This window comes from Botryllus schlosseri, chromosome 13 (genome assembly GCF_051294905.1).
Source record: "Botryllus schlosseri isolate E-star chromosome 13, Bs_hap1, whole genome shotgun sequence".
NCBI lineage: Eukaryota > Metazoa > Chordata > Ascidiacea > Stolidobranchia > Styelidae > Botryllus > Botryllus schlosseri.
The window spans coordinates 1,561,936-1,576,224 of NC_137248.1; the positions used below are offsets into that span (position 1 = coordinate 1,561,936).

The 14,289-nt window shown below is 39.1% G+C and overlaps 2 protein-coding genes across 3 annotated transcripts in view; both read right to left on the bottom strand.

Annotated features, from left to right (window-relative positions):
- LOC145454808 (solute carrier family 15 member 2-like) overlaps positions 1-14,289 on the bottom strand; it is a 383,011-nt gene that overhangs the window by 177,354 nt on the left and 191,368 nt on the right. The window lies entirely within an intron of this gene.
- On the bottom strand, positions 958-9,121 carry LOC145454836 (zinc finger protein 706-like). Of its 2 annotated transcripts, XM_080332831.1 has the most exons (3): positions 8,889-9,121; positions 2,416-2,570; positions 958-1,105 (listed from the first exon to the last, which is right to left on the bottom strand). In XM_080332831.1, the coding sequence occupies exons 1-3, from the start codon at positions 8,944-8,946 to the stop codon at positions 1,013-1,015; spliced, it is 306 nt and encodes a 101-aa protein (XP_080188957.1). In that variant the 5' UTR covers positions 8,947-9,121; the 3' UTR covers positions 958-1,012. The 2 variants fall into 2 exon arrangements, with proteins under 2 accessions (XP_080188957.1, XP_080188958.1); XM_080332832.1 differs by lacking the exon at positions 8,889-9,121 and having other exon boundaries at positions 2,416-2,604.

The window sequence follows — 14,289 nt, forward strand, 5'->3', positions numbered from 1 at the left end:
CTCCCGGCGCAGCGAACGCCAGATCGAGTCGGCAAGACACAACGAAAAATACAGCGCGACGGATAGTTCGGGAGTAAATCAAAATGATGCCCTTTTTCCAGTCAACACAACAGAAGTAACGTCAAAAACGGATAATTCGAAGTCAATTCAAAGTGATAACCTTTTTTTCAATCAACATTTTCGGTGTAAATTTTTTTTTAAATCACCGGTTTTGTTTTCCGGTACGAGAATTCAGAATTTTTGCAGTGTCCTCTTTTTCGGAACTCAGAATAAGGTAGCCCTTCTCCACTACATTTCAATTGAGAGGAACATATTCAGAAATATAGCTACGGATGCGATTCCCGTATCTGTGTTTTGATCGCCATCTGCTTTCTATTCTTTCCTTCCGTCGCCTTGGCAGCTTACGCCCAACGGTAGTCATTCGAAGAATCGATGGATGACAGCAGCGATAAGCAAGATACGTATAACCAGAGCGAAATTTCGGTCATCGAATGTTGTGAAAGGTTTCTATGCTCGAATTTTACTGTGAACGATGCAGGTGAACTGTTTATGTAGCTCAGTGGGTGAACCGAACAGTTGGAAGCGATCCAAACTTGCTGTTGTGTCATACACAAGGGGCGCTAAAGCGGCGAGAATGGTCCATTAGCCCTGATTTGATATGAACTTAGCGGATTTTTGTTGTATTCCCTAGTTTTTGCGAATTCAGTCATTCCAATTTTATAATATTTTTCAGACTGTCTGAACACAATTCTAATACAATTTGGAAAGGCTGAAAATTTCTAGTTTTCCGACCCTAGATCACAGACCACTACACAAGTGCCCCAGCTAAAATCTTCACGCATCTAGCATTCTGATCCTTCGTATATTACAAAAGCCCACACCATACTGAATGCCCGTACGCCACAGTGATTGGATCAACCATCGCCAATTACGATCACGCGTGTCACCACAAAAACCGGACGTGAAAATATTTAATGAACATAGAATTAGAGAAAAAGTGCGAATGCGGCTGCTACGGAACGTCTTTCAGTTCGTCGGGAAGCGGATTTTTTGGGTGTTTGCTCTCAAAATGCTGTTTGAACGTCTTCGGGTCCGGCATTTGGCTCTGAACAAAATGCAGTACAGTTTTGAAGAGAACTAAAAAGAACGTTGCATATAATGAAATATTACCACGGAAGAAAACACTATCGGAAATTTTAGCAGAAGAAAGTACTAACGGAATGCCCGGTAATTTTTTTAAAATTAAATAAGGGCATGCGGTGAGAAGAGAGGTACCATCTTATTATGTCAAACCAACAAAAATAAATTGAAAATTTTTCAATTCCTGGTGTGTGAAACAGGTTTAAATCGGTTACACTTCGATTTTGGGCGCCCTCGCCCGTAATTATTCACTTTTTATATGCTCAAGATACAGATACTCAATATTCGGGAGCACATACCTTTCCAGAGTAACAAAGTAGGCTACTGCTACTTTTTTAGAGTACTCAAGAGCACTCAACTGCTTACCCACGACTTCCACTTATAGCTTGTGGTTTGCAGCCTTGGCGTCGACTTACATCAAATCCGTCAACCTAGTTTGTGCCAGGTTTCTGTATAATTTAAAAATAGTACATTGAGCATAAGACGTCTGTTCGACACAATTAATCAAATTTGTTTTGTGATACGATTGTTTATATACAAGGTTCTTTGCAATTCTCTACAAATTGCTGACGATCACCCCTGCGGGGGTTTATTTGCATATGAATATACTATTTTAATAGTATGCTGGTTGTTAAAATCAGCATTGTTATTTCAGCTCATGAAAACGTTACAGGTCATATTGGCGATTCAGTCTATTGTCAGTTCGACCTGGCACTATTCAGTTTAGTATGGACATTTATGAAAATACCAGGGCTGGAATGACTCGACTTGAGTCATTCTCTTACCAATGGAAAATGACTATGTGACTTATTCAAGATTCATATATCAGGGCTTATCATTTAAAAATAGACCCAGAAACTGTATTTTATCTGTTTAAACATGCTAAGTGCGGGAAAAAATAGTATACTGTGTAACCAAGGCCTTCGATATCATCCTAGTGTTTCACAGAAGTGAATTTATCCGTACTTGAACTCGATACTTGATGGTACACACTACACACTAGAACTCGACCCTCTACTCACTAAATTGGACTCAGACTTGACTCGATTGTTAATTGAAAATGACCTGATTAGACTCGAGTCAAAACTATAAAAAATCAAATTGACTTGTGAACTGGTCACAAGCCTGGAAAACGCCATGCACAAAGTCACAAGTACATATCGTGTTGTGTGAACTTAGCAATAGCTACTATTTGCAACAAAGTTTGTTACATTGCCCTAAAAAACACACAAGACATTCATCAATGCAGGCTAATGCTGCCAGATGTATACTTACGCGGCACACAGGACAGGTGTGGACTAGCGCCACTTTGGCAGCAGCTTTTTGATTAGCTGCTTTTCCTTTGGCTTGCTTTTCTTTCTTCTGCTGGTTTTTCTGTTGGGACTGAATTTTTTGATGCCCACGCGCCATGATGCAGTAAACACAGCGCCCTAAGTGGAAAGTAAGCTATGGCAGGAAAATTACTGAAAAATATGTTCAATAAAGATTATTCGAATTTTTATGCCTGTGTGTGATGTCATACTCGGTCAGGATTGTAATGAAGATAGTCATGAATTAGAATTGAAAAATGACTAGACTAAATTCAATTTTTGCATTGGCTTGTTCAGACATTTTATATGACCTTCTTCAATTCTTCTCTATCAGAACCGATATTTGAATAGCAGGCCCAAAAGCCCTATTTTATCTGTTAGAATAAACATGTTAAGAGTGAGAAAAAGAGTATATTATGAATGAGAGGCCTTCGATATCGTCCAAGAGCTTGAACTCGATTATGAACAGTGAACTTGAGCAGAATACATGAAACATTTCAACTGAGCTATTAAATGTGGAAAATAGATATAAAGTTACCAAAACTCGACTAGTTACTCAACTACAACTGTAGGTCTACATTAGGGTGGAGTGAAAAATGAAAATTTTTGAATTTCAAAAAAGGGTCTTGATATGTGGTGCCAAATAGTAAACAAATAAATTGTATCATAATTTTGGGTTCGTACACCCTCTAGTGGTCGTGCAATTTCACCGAACGAGCCAAAAACAGCTAATTTCGCCATATCTTGATCATCACTTACACTAGAAAGTCAGTTTTGGGCTTAAAAGATGCAGAAGCAACATGTTTCTATCTCACTTCCACAAAACTTACTCTTAAAAATGAACAGAAAAAAAGTTATAAGCAAATTACTGATTTTATAGGTAAAATTAGGCACTGAAGCAGTCGGTAGGACGTCAAAAGCGTGTAGTGATTGATCTTATGACTGAGCAACATACCCTATCAATTAGAACTACTTTTCAAAACTTTCTCAAACAAATGAAACCCCCTCCAAGCATAAATAGGGCTCGGGCATCGAATAGAGATTGCTAAAACTGTATTTAAAACAGCGTCTATTGGTAGTGCGGCATCACAATATCGGTAAGTTTATAACAACGGCCCTCATGAGATTTCTTACCAAAATGCTGTCGTAGGATTTGTATCATATTTGTCACAAAGCTCCTGAATGAAAGCACAAAAATTGAAAATACACATTCAAAACACAAACATCAATTTTCTACTGGAAACAGAAATTTTTTGTAGCAGCATCACATGAGTATCAGTGTGCACAAACAATAAAGTCATGTTTAGTATTGAAAGATTTCATCTGCTTTCAAGACTTCAGTTTTTGTCGGATTAGGCCATCTCTACGTTTAAATCCTGAAACATTGAGCAGATGCTGATGTCACCACTGTCACATGTCTTTCCACTGCCTGGTTGTGGCAAGGATAACTGAGCCTTAATGGTGATGATCATAGGTTTCCCAGCTCGTGATCAGACAAGGTCTTGATTGCGATGCAGGCGGCTGTTCAATATTTTTGAGGTTTAAGTTGACAAATTGGTGGCAAGATTAAGCCTTGATATTGATAACTGGAATTTGGAAGAAACTGATGCTCAATGTCGCTGTTTTTAGGTTTGGTGTCATTTCAATATCTTCCTTCAAATTCATCATTGGAATTTGGTATGGTGTGGTTGTTCTGCGTATAGCTGTAATCTCGTTAACTGTAAATCTTCGGACGTTTCCCTCCTTGTCACCAAAGCATTCCCAGCAAAATATTTTCTGGATGTTCAAAATGAGCATTTCTTCGGAGCAAAGATAGTGCAAGGGAGTGAATTCGGGTATCAGTCAGCTTTGTGACACGGGAAACTATATTGTGGAAATTTTTAGCACCATCAACAATGGAATTGTGCATTTTTATTTCATTTCAGCATCAGTTTCTTCCAAATTCCAGTTATCAATATCAAGGCTTAATCTTGCCACCAATTTGTCAACTTAAACCACAAAGATATTGAACAGCCGCCTGCAATCAAGACCTTGTCAGATGTCGAGGTGGAAAACCTAAGATCATCACCATTAAGGCTCAGTCATCCTTGCCACAACTAGGCAGTGGAATGACATTAAAACGTGGTTACTGAAGCATCTACACATGTTTCAGGATTTAAACGTAGAGATGGCCTCATCAGACAAAAACTGAAGTCGTGAAAGCAGATGAAATCTTTCAATACTAAACATGACTTTATTGTTTGTGCACACTGATACTACTCATATGATACTGACTACTCATATGATACTGCTACAAAAATTTTCTGTTTCCAGTATAGAATTGATGTTTGTGTTTTGAATGCGTACTTTCAATTTTTGTGCTTTCATTCAGGAGCATTGTGACAAATATGATGCAAAACCTACGACAGCATTTTGGTAAGAAATCTCATGAGGGCCGTTGTTATAAACTTACCGATATCGTGACGCTGCACTACCAATGGATGCTCTTTTAAATACAGTTTTAGCAGTCTCTATTCGATGCCCGAGCCCTATTCATGCTTGGAGGGGGGTTTCATTTGTTTGAGCAAGTTTTGAAAAGTGGTTCTAATTGATAGGGTATGTTGCTCAGTCATAAGATCAATCACTACACGCTTTTGGCATCCTACCCACTGATTCAGTGCCTAATTTTACCTATAAAATCAGAAATTTGCTTGTAACTTTTTTTCTGTTTATTTTTAAGAGTAAGTTCTATGGAAGTGAGATAGAAACATGTTGCTTCTGCATCTTTTAAGCCCAAAACTGACTTTCTAGTGTAAGTGATGATCAAGATATGGCGAAATTAGCTGTTTTTGGCTTGTTCGGTGAAATTGCACGACCACTAGAGGGTGTACGAACCCAAAATTATGATAGAATTTATTTATTTACTATTTGGCACCACATATCAAGACCTTTTTTTGAAATTCAAAAATTTTCATTTTTCACTCCACCCTAGTCTACATGTACGTACAGTACAGCCTTACTTCAATTAACTTTGTAGTTAATTGAACTATGAACTATCTGTAAACTCCATTTGGTCATGAACAATAATGGATGAGCTGCGACATTGCGACATCACTCCGAGCATTGACAATCAAGTGTAGGAATCAATATTATGTCATTTCAACTATCAATTACCAGACATTTCCTCAAATTTTAGTTTTCAATATTTTAGACTTAACTTGGATTCAGTATATGCACTAGGCTATTGAATTGAATATTCTCATTGAAAATAATGCCTAATATTTTCGGCTGTCACTCGTCATGGGTAATCGTAAGCAAAGAATTCTCTACTAGTTCCTGTATAGAAGCAGTATAGAACTTCACTGACCGACAAGATAGCGTAATGGTTAAGCGTCCTGCTTCTTGATCGGTAGGTCGTGGGTTCGATTCCCGGCCGTCAGACCAAAGACCTGATTAGTAACACTGGTATCCATGGCTTCCCTGCTTGGCGCTCATGCATTACTGGGATAGCATGGAGGGGTAGTGCATGACTTAGAAAGCTGTAAAGGCTATATTTGCCCTTCCTTGTCCAGCGGCATATGCACATCATGTACTCATGGTATGCATATGCGCAGATCGTGTGAATGTATATCATGAGTCGGTGTATATGCCGCAAAAACATCAAGGACAAAAATAAACTACGTCCTTTCCTTTCACTATACAATTGAAATGTAGATTTATATTGAAATAAATCCAAATATTTTCGGCTGACACTCGTCAGGGGCAATTGTCATCACCAAGTAGAGTACGATTGTCGATATGCAATGTTATTTCCAATTCTCGACTAGTTGATGACGATTAACCCTGACGAGTGTCAGTCGAAAATATTCGGGTTTATTTCAATATGAAAATAATTGAATATATTTTCAATTTAATATTGAAGTTCTGTACCTCCAAGAAGCTCTTTATATAGCCTACTATCGAATATATCACTGTGACAATTCCATACACTTTTAATTATAAATGATGGGAATTTGGGTCTAGTGTATTATCTTATGTACAACAACATGGCCATCACCAATCAGTGTTCCCACATGAATATGTCAAATTTTATGGCGTTGATGATTGTATTTGTGGTGTAGGTACCGTAAACCGGGGTAACTTTGGACTTAAGGGTAACTTTGGACACTAAGCAGTAAAAGATTTAAATGGTTATTGATGGAAAATGGTTGCCGCTGGATGTCCAATTCTTTTTCATGAGGCAAGAGTACCACAAGTAGTTTCAATAAAAGATGGATTCATTTCACTACCAGTTAAACTTGACCCAACGTTGATAAATTACTGGCGGGGGTCAATTTCATCAAAATTGATGGCCATTAAACTTCTTACAACCAAACATAGATAGCATGTGATTCATAGATTCAAAACTGGGCAGCAGATACCTCTAAGTAGTCTTAATCCATGGCAAAAATCTCAGTGGGCTCACCCTTGGATCAATACAAGAAAATGTGATGTCCAAAGTTGCCCCGTCAAATTTTATCAAAATGGGGCAACTTTGGACAGTGGAAAATGTGATATTGAGAGCTCTGGAAAGTGGCTGCTTCATCTGTGTCAAAGTGTATCGTCAACTATAGTCATTATGACCGGCCTGATGGCTTTTTAAAATGGAATGAGAAGGTCAACAAATTGAGAGTTTGCCAAATATGAAAAATGGGTAGGCAATGAGCTGAGAGATTGTAATCGGGCGTAAGCTACCGTACTTCAAAAACTTATCACATACTACTAAAGATGTGCCTGATGAATATGGGATATCGTAAAGTATGACAAATATATCCATCAGAGGACATAAGAAAGGGAAAGTGATTCTTTTAAAGAACAGTAACATCTTTGAAATCGGCAATAATTCACGGTAACATGCTTAATGTTTGCTGTCGGTTGCTGACACTGCCAGTGTGATACCCCGCATCACCATAGATATGTTATTTATAAGTCCCAATTGGTGAAGGCATGAGGGAAAATTGAGATGAGGAATGAATATGGAGGCATTACCCTTCATAAACTACCTATTTTTTTTCTTTTTTTTTGGGGGGGGGGGTGGATTAGGTAAAAATCATGCAATAGGTCAGACATAAACTATTTTGTTTCAGTTTTAGCCACTGCTCTCATCAACTCTTGCCAAATAAGCCTCATTTCCGAGGTTTCATAAACAATAGAGTGTAAAGGCATACAAAAAACTACATTGTCCAAAGTTACCCCACATGCAGGGGTAACTTTGGACACGGATAATTTACGAAAATAAGGTACTTATTTATGACCATGAAGATTTTCGATTAGGTAATTCTAATCTTTGCTCCATGACCCATGAAAAACACAAAACTTGCCTCCCCTACACCCCAGCATTTCCAAGATACAGAGCGGAATTGTTGAAAATTGTCCAAAGTTACCCCGGTTTACGGTACTGCGAAATTAGGGAGCGGGCAGGCAGGCCAATGACTAGAGTCATGACTCGAATTTTATTGAGTCATTGCACATGACTCGACCAAGTAATATGACAGCAGACACAAGACTTTCCATACAACTTGAATCGAGTCTTGTGTATCACGACAGATACTTGAATACAGGTCCAGAATCTGTCTTTCATCTGTTTTTGAATAAACATGTTAAGACTGAGAAAAATGAGTACTGTATATGAATGCAGGGCCGTCGATATCACTATGAGTTTCAAAAGGTGAGTTGAACCCGACTTGAACTCGAAAGAAAACAGTGGACATCATGACTTAGACCCGGGTCTTAACACTAGATATGACTCAGACTTGACTCATTGCTCCTTAAGACTTGACATAGAGTGTAAAATGATTCGACTTGCTTCGAGTCCGAATTATAAAAGTAAAATTGACTTCTGACTCGTAACCCTGGTTGGGGGTTAAGGTCAGGATAGGGTATCGTAAGACTAGGGATGAGGTTGGGAATAATAAATCATTTTACAATAACCTACGTGTTACGCCTAACTCAATTATAAACACAGTAAAATTTGACATGTTCATGGGGAACTGTGATTGTTGATGGTAATGTTGATTGTGGAAGACCGGGCTCAACCGGTAATTTCCTATGGCGACAGTATGGACGAGACCAGACCGCATATTTCACTACATGAAATTTGTCCATAGGACAGTTCGAGCAGGGGCAGTGCTTTACCAATGCAAGTCAACCTAACACCCCTTAACTACAATACAATGTTAACTTACATGCAGTTAGCATTTTTTGAGACAACTGACTTTATCAAAATCAATTTTTAGGATTTGTAGTGGGTCGGTCAAGAGTTCGTTTTTCCGTAAGCTTACGCTAAACGTGCTACGCTACATGACACTCTAAAAGCTCTTTCAGTCGAAACAGGTATGCGCGATACAACTAGTACAGCTTTACCAAACCGAGAAACCATGCTCACCGCAGTACGCTACCACCTTCTTACATACGACATACCATGACCATAACTTCTTTGCTGATTTGATAAGGAGTACCGTACGGTTGGTATATACATTGAGATTCCATCTGCTGTTTCACATCGAACATAATCCTGATGGTTCTCGTTCACAGGATCATATATCAAACTACAGTCTTTGTAGCCTTTGTAACCTTACAGAGATTCACGCTATTGCGCCATTAATTTCATCGCCAACATGAGCCTGAGCTGAACCCTCGCCATAGCGCAGCTAGCCAGCTACAGTTCCTCCAACACTGGAGTTTCGGTCCAATCGAGCATGACGTACATCATTGGTCATGGTCAGGTCATGGTGATATTAAGCCATACCTATTAGTGAGGGGGCAGAGGGGCATGGATTGTCCGTGGAGTTCATTTTTTGGGTTCGATCCGCATAGGAACCTGACTTATACATCATCCGATACGACCGGAGTATCAGACAAGACACGTTGTAAATTGCTATGGTATTACATTCAGTTTATTTATCATTTCATCACTTCAAAAACCACAAGACTGCGATACAATGAAAAGATAGCAAGGTGTCGAAACGTCTTGGAGTAGTTAGACACCCACCTGAGCCCAGGCGATGTGAATAAAAGGCATGCGGACTATGAGTTCAATCCCCGGCCGAGTCAGACCAAAGACTTCAACAGTAAAACAGGTATGCGCATGGCTTGCCCGCTTGCGCTTGGCGCTCAGCATTTCCGGGATAACATGGAAAAGCGGTGCAAGACAGAAAGCCTTACAAGGCTTTCTCGACACTTTCCTTCTCCAGAGGCATATGGTAGAGTTACCATATTTTGAAATTCGAAAAAGATGACACTTTTCAAAATTTTTTAAAGCTCGATAGCAGTGGTTCTTAACCTTGTCTCCAGCGCCCCCCAGGGGGCGATTTCAGTTTTGAAGGGGGCGGAAATGCTCAGGGAGCGAAATTGGGGCGCTGGGCTTAGAGGGGCGGTATGGGAGCGGTTCTATGTATCCCTGAGTTCTCATTGCAAACTAACATTCTACAAAATCTGTCAAATCACAATGTTTTTCGTTGCCCTCATCGAGAAATATCCATGTTGCCGTGAATGCAGTGGTTTATTTTAATTCGTGTAAAATTATTTTGGCGTACTTTTGGATTGCCAATGACCCGTTAAAACACCCCCGTCACGTTAGCTACTCCTAGTCGTTTAGACACCTTCCTATCTTTTCATTATATCGCAGTTTTGTGGTGTTTTGAAATGATTATTACGATAATGATACTTATACTGATAGCTCTGGTTATTTTACACAAAATGTTTTGAACTAGGTATCGTATCCTGCAGCGCACTGCGTGTCGAAATCGAAAAGGCACTGCACTGTACTGTACAACTTTTGAAAGTGATGCCTTTTGTGCAATAAAGATGTTTTGAAGCTTTTTGGCCAAAATGATTAGCTAAATATACTGGTATTTGAGAGCTACAAAATTAAATCATCGTAATATTTCTTCATCGTATCGTAAAGGATGATACTGCTTACTGTTATTACCCCCATTCATGTTAAAGTTAAGAGCTTGATGCAGTACTAAATTTAATGAGAGCAAATCTCTACCACATTCTCAGTTGATTTAGTCGTCACACAAAACAATAAAACAAAACCCAATACTATTACGGTAACTTCACCGTAGTGCCAATCGCAGAGGAGAATTCAGGATGTGTACGTCGATCTCGAACCAAATGCTATGAGCCCGCAGGCTTTACCCGATAGTTGTTATAAAGAGGTGGTCAGTAACGAAGTACTTCTACTTTTTCGAAGTACTCAAGTAGTTTTCCTATACTTCTGGTACTTACTCAAGTAGATCTGATTTTCGCTAATTCTACTTCTATTTCGTAATATTTTGTTATCTACTTACTTACTTACTTTTCGCTATTTTCAGTTCCTCAAGTAGAAGTAGTTTAATCCTCCAATCAGGAAGATAGCCCGATGAATTTCGGGGCTGTTTTCGAGGAATATCAACATTTCATCTTAATAAAGTTGAGTAAAGCCCTGAAATTTCGTCGCGATTCGCGCTCAATGGATACCGAGTAACCAGTATGATTTCACGAGAGTATCGGTGAAAGTAATTTAGGTAGCGGTTGACGTGGTTCCGTTCACACCGCATTGTCGCCCTTCGCCCATGTGAAATATTTCATCACAGTGTATATGGCTCATCATAATGTTTGAAACTGATGTTTCGCAATCTAGCATTTACTTATCATATCAGTCCATGGCGTGTCCTAATCTGGAAAAGTGGACTTTGACTTTTTTTAGTTTTATAGCTGTTTTAGCATACCACCTTTGAAACTTTCTGGACTGAAGGCACGAAATACATTTTCCGCTTTTAGAAGTAGTATTTATATTTCACTTTCAATTCCCACCTATCATATACTGGGTTCTAATTAATTTCAGTTCTTTTGTCTGGAGAACATACATGTTGAAGTATAAAAGCAACTGCAGTAATGCCTTTAATTTCCGGAAATAAAGCTATACACTATATGGCATTTTTACGATCCACCATATTTTTTTATGTTTTTTATTTACATCGTATCCTATACAACTTCTCCGTATTGCTCTCCAACTAAACTCGGGCCTTTTACTGTGGGGGAGAGCGCCATACCATGATATTTTCTAAAACGTACTGTTCGATTAATCGGAGGATTAGTATCGCATTTCCATATTAATACTATCATTGTCATCCTATGATGTGGACGAATGCTTATGCTGTCGAAAATTGAATACCTCATGGTATGCATCAATATGAATCAAGCTCGGCAGTGCTAGGGTGGAGTGAAAATGACTTTCTTTTTCAAATCGAATAAAGGGCTTCCTCAATCCTGACAAATGACCTAAAACTTCAATAAAAAGTGACTTCAGGGTGTTGCCCCCATTTTCAAGCCGGCAACCCCCCAATTTCTGCGCGTGGGGGGGGGGGGGGGGTAAAATGGCCCATCTCGGCAACCGCTGGTCGTAGAGTCATGATATATAGCTCAAAATCTGCGGAAGCATCATGTTTCTATCTGTCTTCAGAAGAAAGTTTTCTCTATTGTGAACACAAAATGGGTTATAGCCCAAAAACAATATATACGCACATTTTTGTTGAAATTCAGCATTTATTCTGACGAATTGTGATCTGTCATCAGTTTTTTTGAAACTAAAAGTAACACACTGACAATACCGAATATTGGGCCCATTATACAAAAATATTCACCACACAGTCCTTTTAAAATCGGTTCAAACCATCGTAGAAACACCCACATTTAACGGCTTATTGAAAATGCATTTTTGTGTCAAATTTTTTCATCAGTTTACGAGACTTAATTTTTTGGCAATTGAGAGACCATCTCGTCTTTCAAATCCTGAAACTTGTGCTGATGCTTCTGTTACGAGCTTTACATGTCGTTACACTGTTTGATTGTGGCATGGATGAAACAAAATCAGAGGCTTCTCGCGGCATTCTTCCTACTCTGCATCAGTTAGGTGCTGAATCGTTGGAGGAAGTTGTTGATATAAGGTTCAATATCAACCAACTCGTGGTATGCCTTGGCTTTGGGACACAGAATAAGCGAATATGACCCCAGTTCAATTGGTTGGAACTGCTATGACTTTCAATGTCCACAAGTGAATTTTATTCAGCGGCATGTTTTCGAAACGCAAGCACCTTGGTCACACCCTTATTTCGTATGTCTTCATTATCATCTACCAGCATTGCAATCATAATATTTTCGGGATGTGCGAAATAACCGCTTCTTATCACCACATTCAAAGCAATTTTCCGAACGTTTCGGTCCGAGAAATTCAAAACCTGTAGAATCAAGTTGAAGATGTTTCTGGATCCATGTGTTATATGTTTGTTTCGCTTGATCTCAAACCAAGTCGGAAAACATACTTCAAGGCAAAAACGAACCAGAATCTCCCGGTTCAAAGGCGGTTCATCAACTGTTACATAATACCGTAAAACTCTGCACTGCATCCTAAAGTTAGCCATCTTGAATGCGCAACTGGTCCAACCTCCAAGTAAGCCAGATCATCATCAGCATTTCCTTGGCCCAGCACATTTATAAGCATATAACTGGTCCTTACATAAGTCACTAACAATTTCCGATGGGAGCTTTGGAAAGGCCATAAGTGGTGGCGAGAGCTTTTTGAATTGAGTAACTGGCCAACAAGATACACTTCCACGTAGTTTTGTTCCAATTGGGTGTGACCAAGGTGGTGGCGATTCGAAAACATGCCGCTGAACAAAATTCACTTCTGGACATTGAGAGTCATAGCAGTTCCAACCAATTGAACTGCGGTCCTGTTCGTTTATTCTGTGTCCCAAAGTTGAACTTGGAAGCAAAGGCATACCACGAGTTGGTTGATATTGAACCTTATATCAACAACTTCCTCCAGCGATTGAGCACTTAACTGATGCAGAGTTGGAAGAATGCCGCGAGAAGCCTCTGATTTTGTTTCATCCATGCCACAATCAAACAGTGGAACGACATGTAGAGCTCGTAACAGAAGCATCAGCACAAGTTTCGGGATTTCAAAGACGAGATGGCCTCATTCGCCGAAAAATTAAGTCTCGTAAACTGATGAAAAAACTTGACAAAAGAATGCATTTTCAATAAGTCGTTAAATGTGAGTGTTTCATTATGATGTTTTGAACCAATTTTAAAAGGACTGTGTTGTGAATATATTTGTAATATGGGCCCAATATTCGGTATTGTCAGTGTGTTACTTTTCTTTAAAAAAAAACTGATGACAGATCACAATTCATCAGAATAAATGCTGAATTTCAACAAAAATGTGCGTATATATTGTTTTTTGGCTATAACTCATTTTGTGTTCACAATAGAGAAAACTTTCTTCTGAAGACAGATAGAAACATGATGCTTCCACAGATTTTGAGCTATATATCATGACTCTACGACCAGCGGTTGCCGAGATGGGCCATTTTACCCCCCCACGCGCAGAAATTGGGGGGTTGCCGGCTGGAAAATGGGGGCAACACCCAGAAGTCACTTTTTATTGAAGTATTAGGTCATTTGTCAGGATTGAGGAAGCCCTTTATTCGATTTGAAAAAAAAGTCATTTTCACTCCACCCTACTCGGCACCTTTCGCATAGCTCAATTTGCACCTTTTGACAATCCCTGCGAACGAATTACGGTCGTTTTCACAACTAGGCCTACTTATTACTTACTTGAGTAGATTTAAAGTCAGTCAATTCTACTTCAAGTAGTTTTAGGTTGCTTATGGAAGAAGTACTTCTACTCGCAGTTGAGTAGATTTATTCGTCACTACTTCTACTTGAGTAGCTTTCTTGACTACTTTGACCACCTCTGGAACAACCTGATCCCGAAAATAGCACATACAATTCCACCGTTATTAGTCGAGTGGTCTAATAGTGAAGTCCC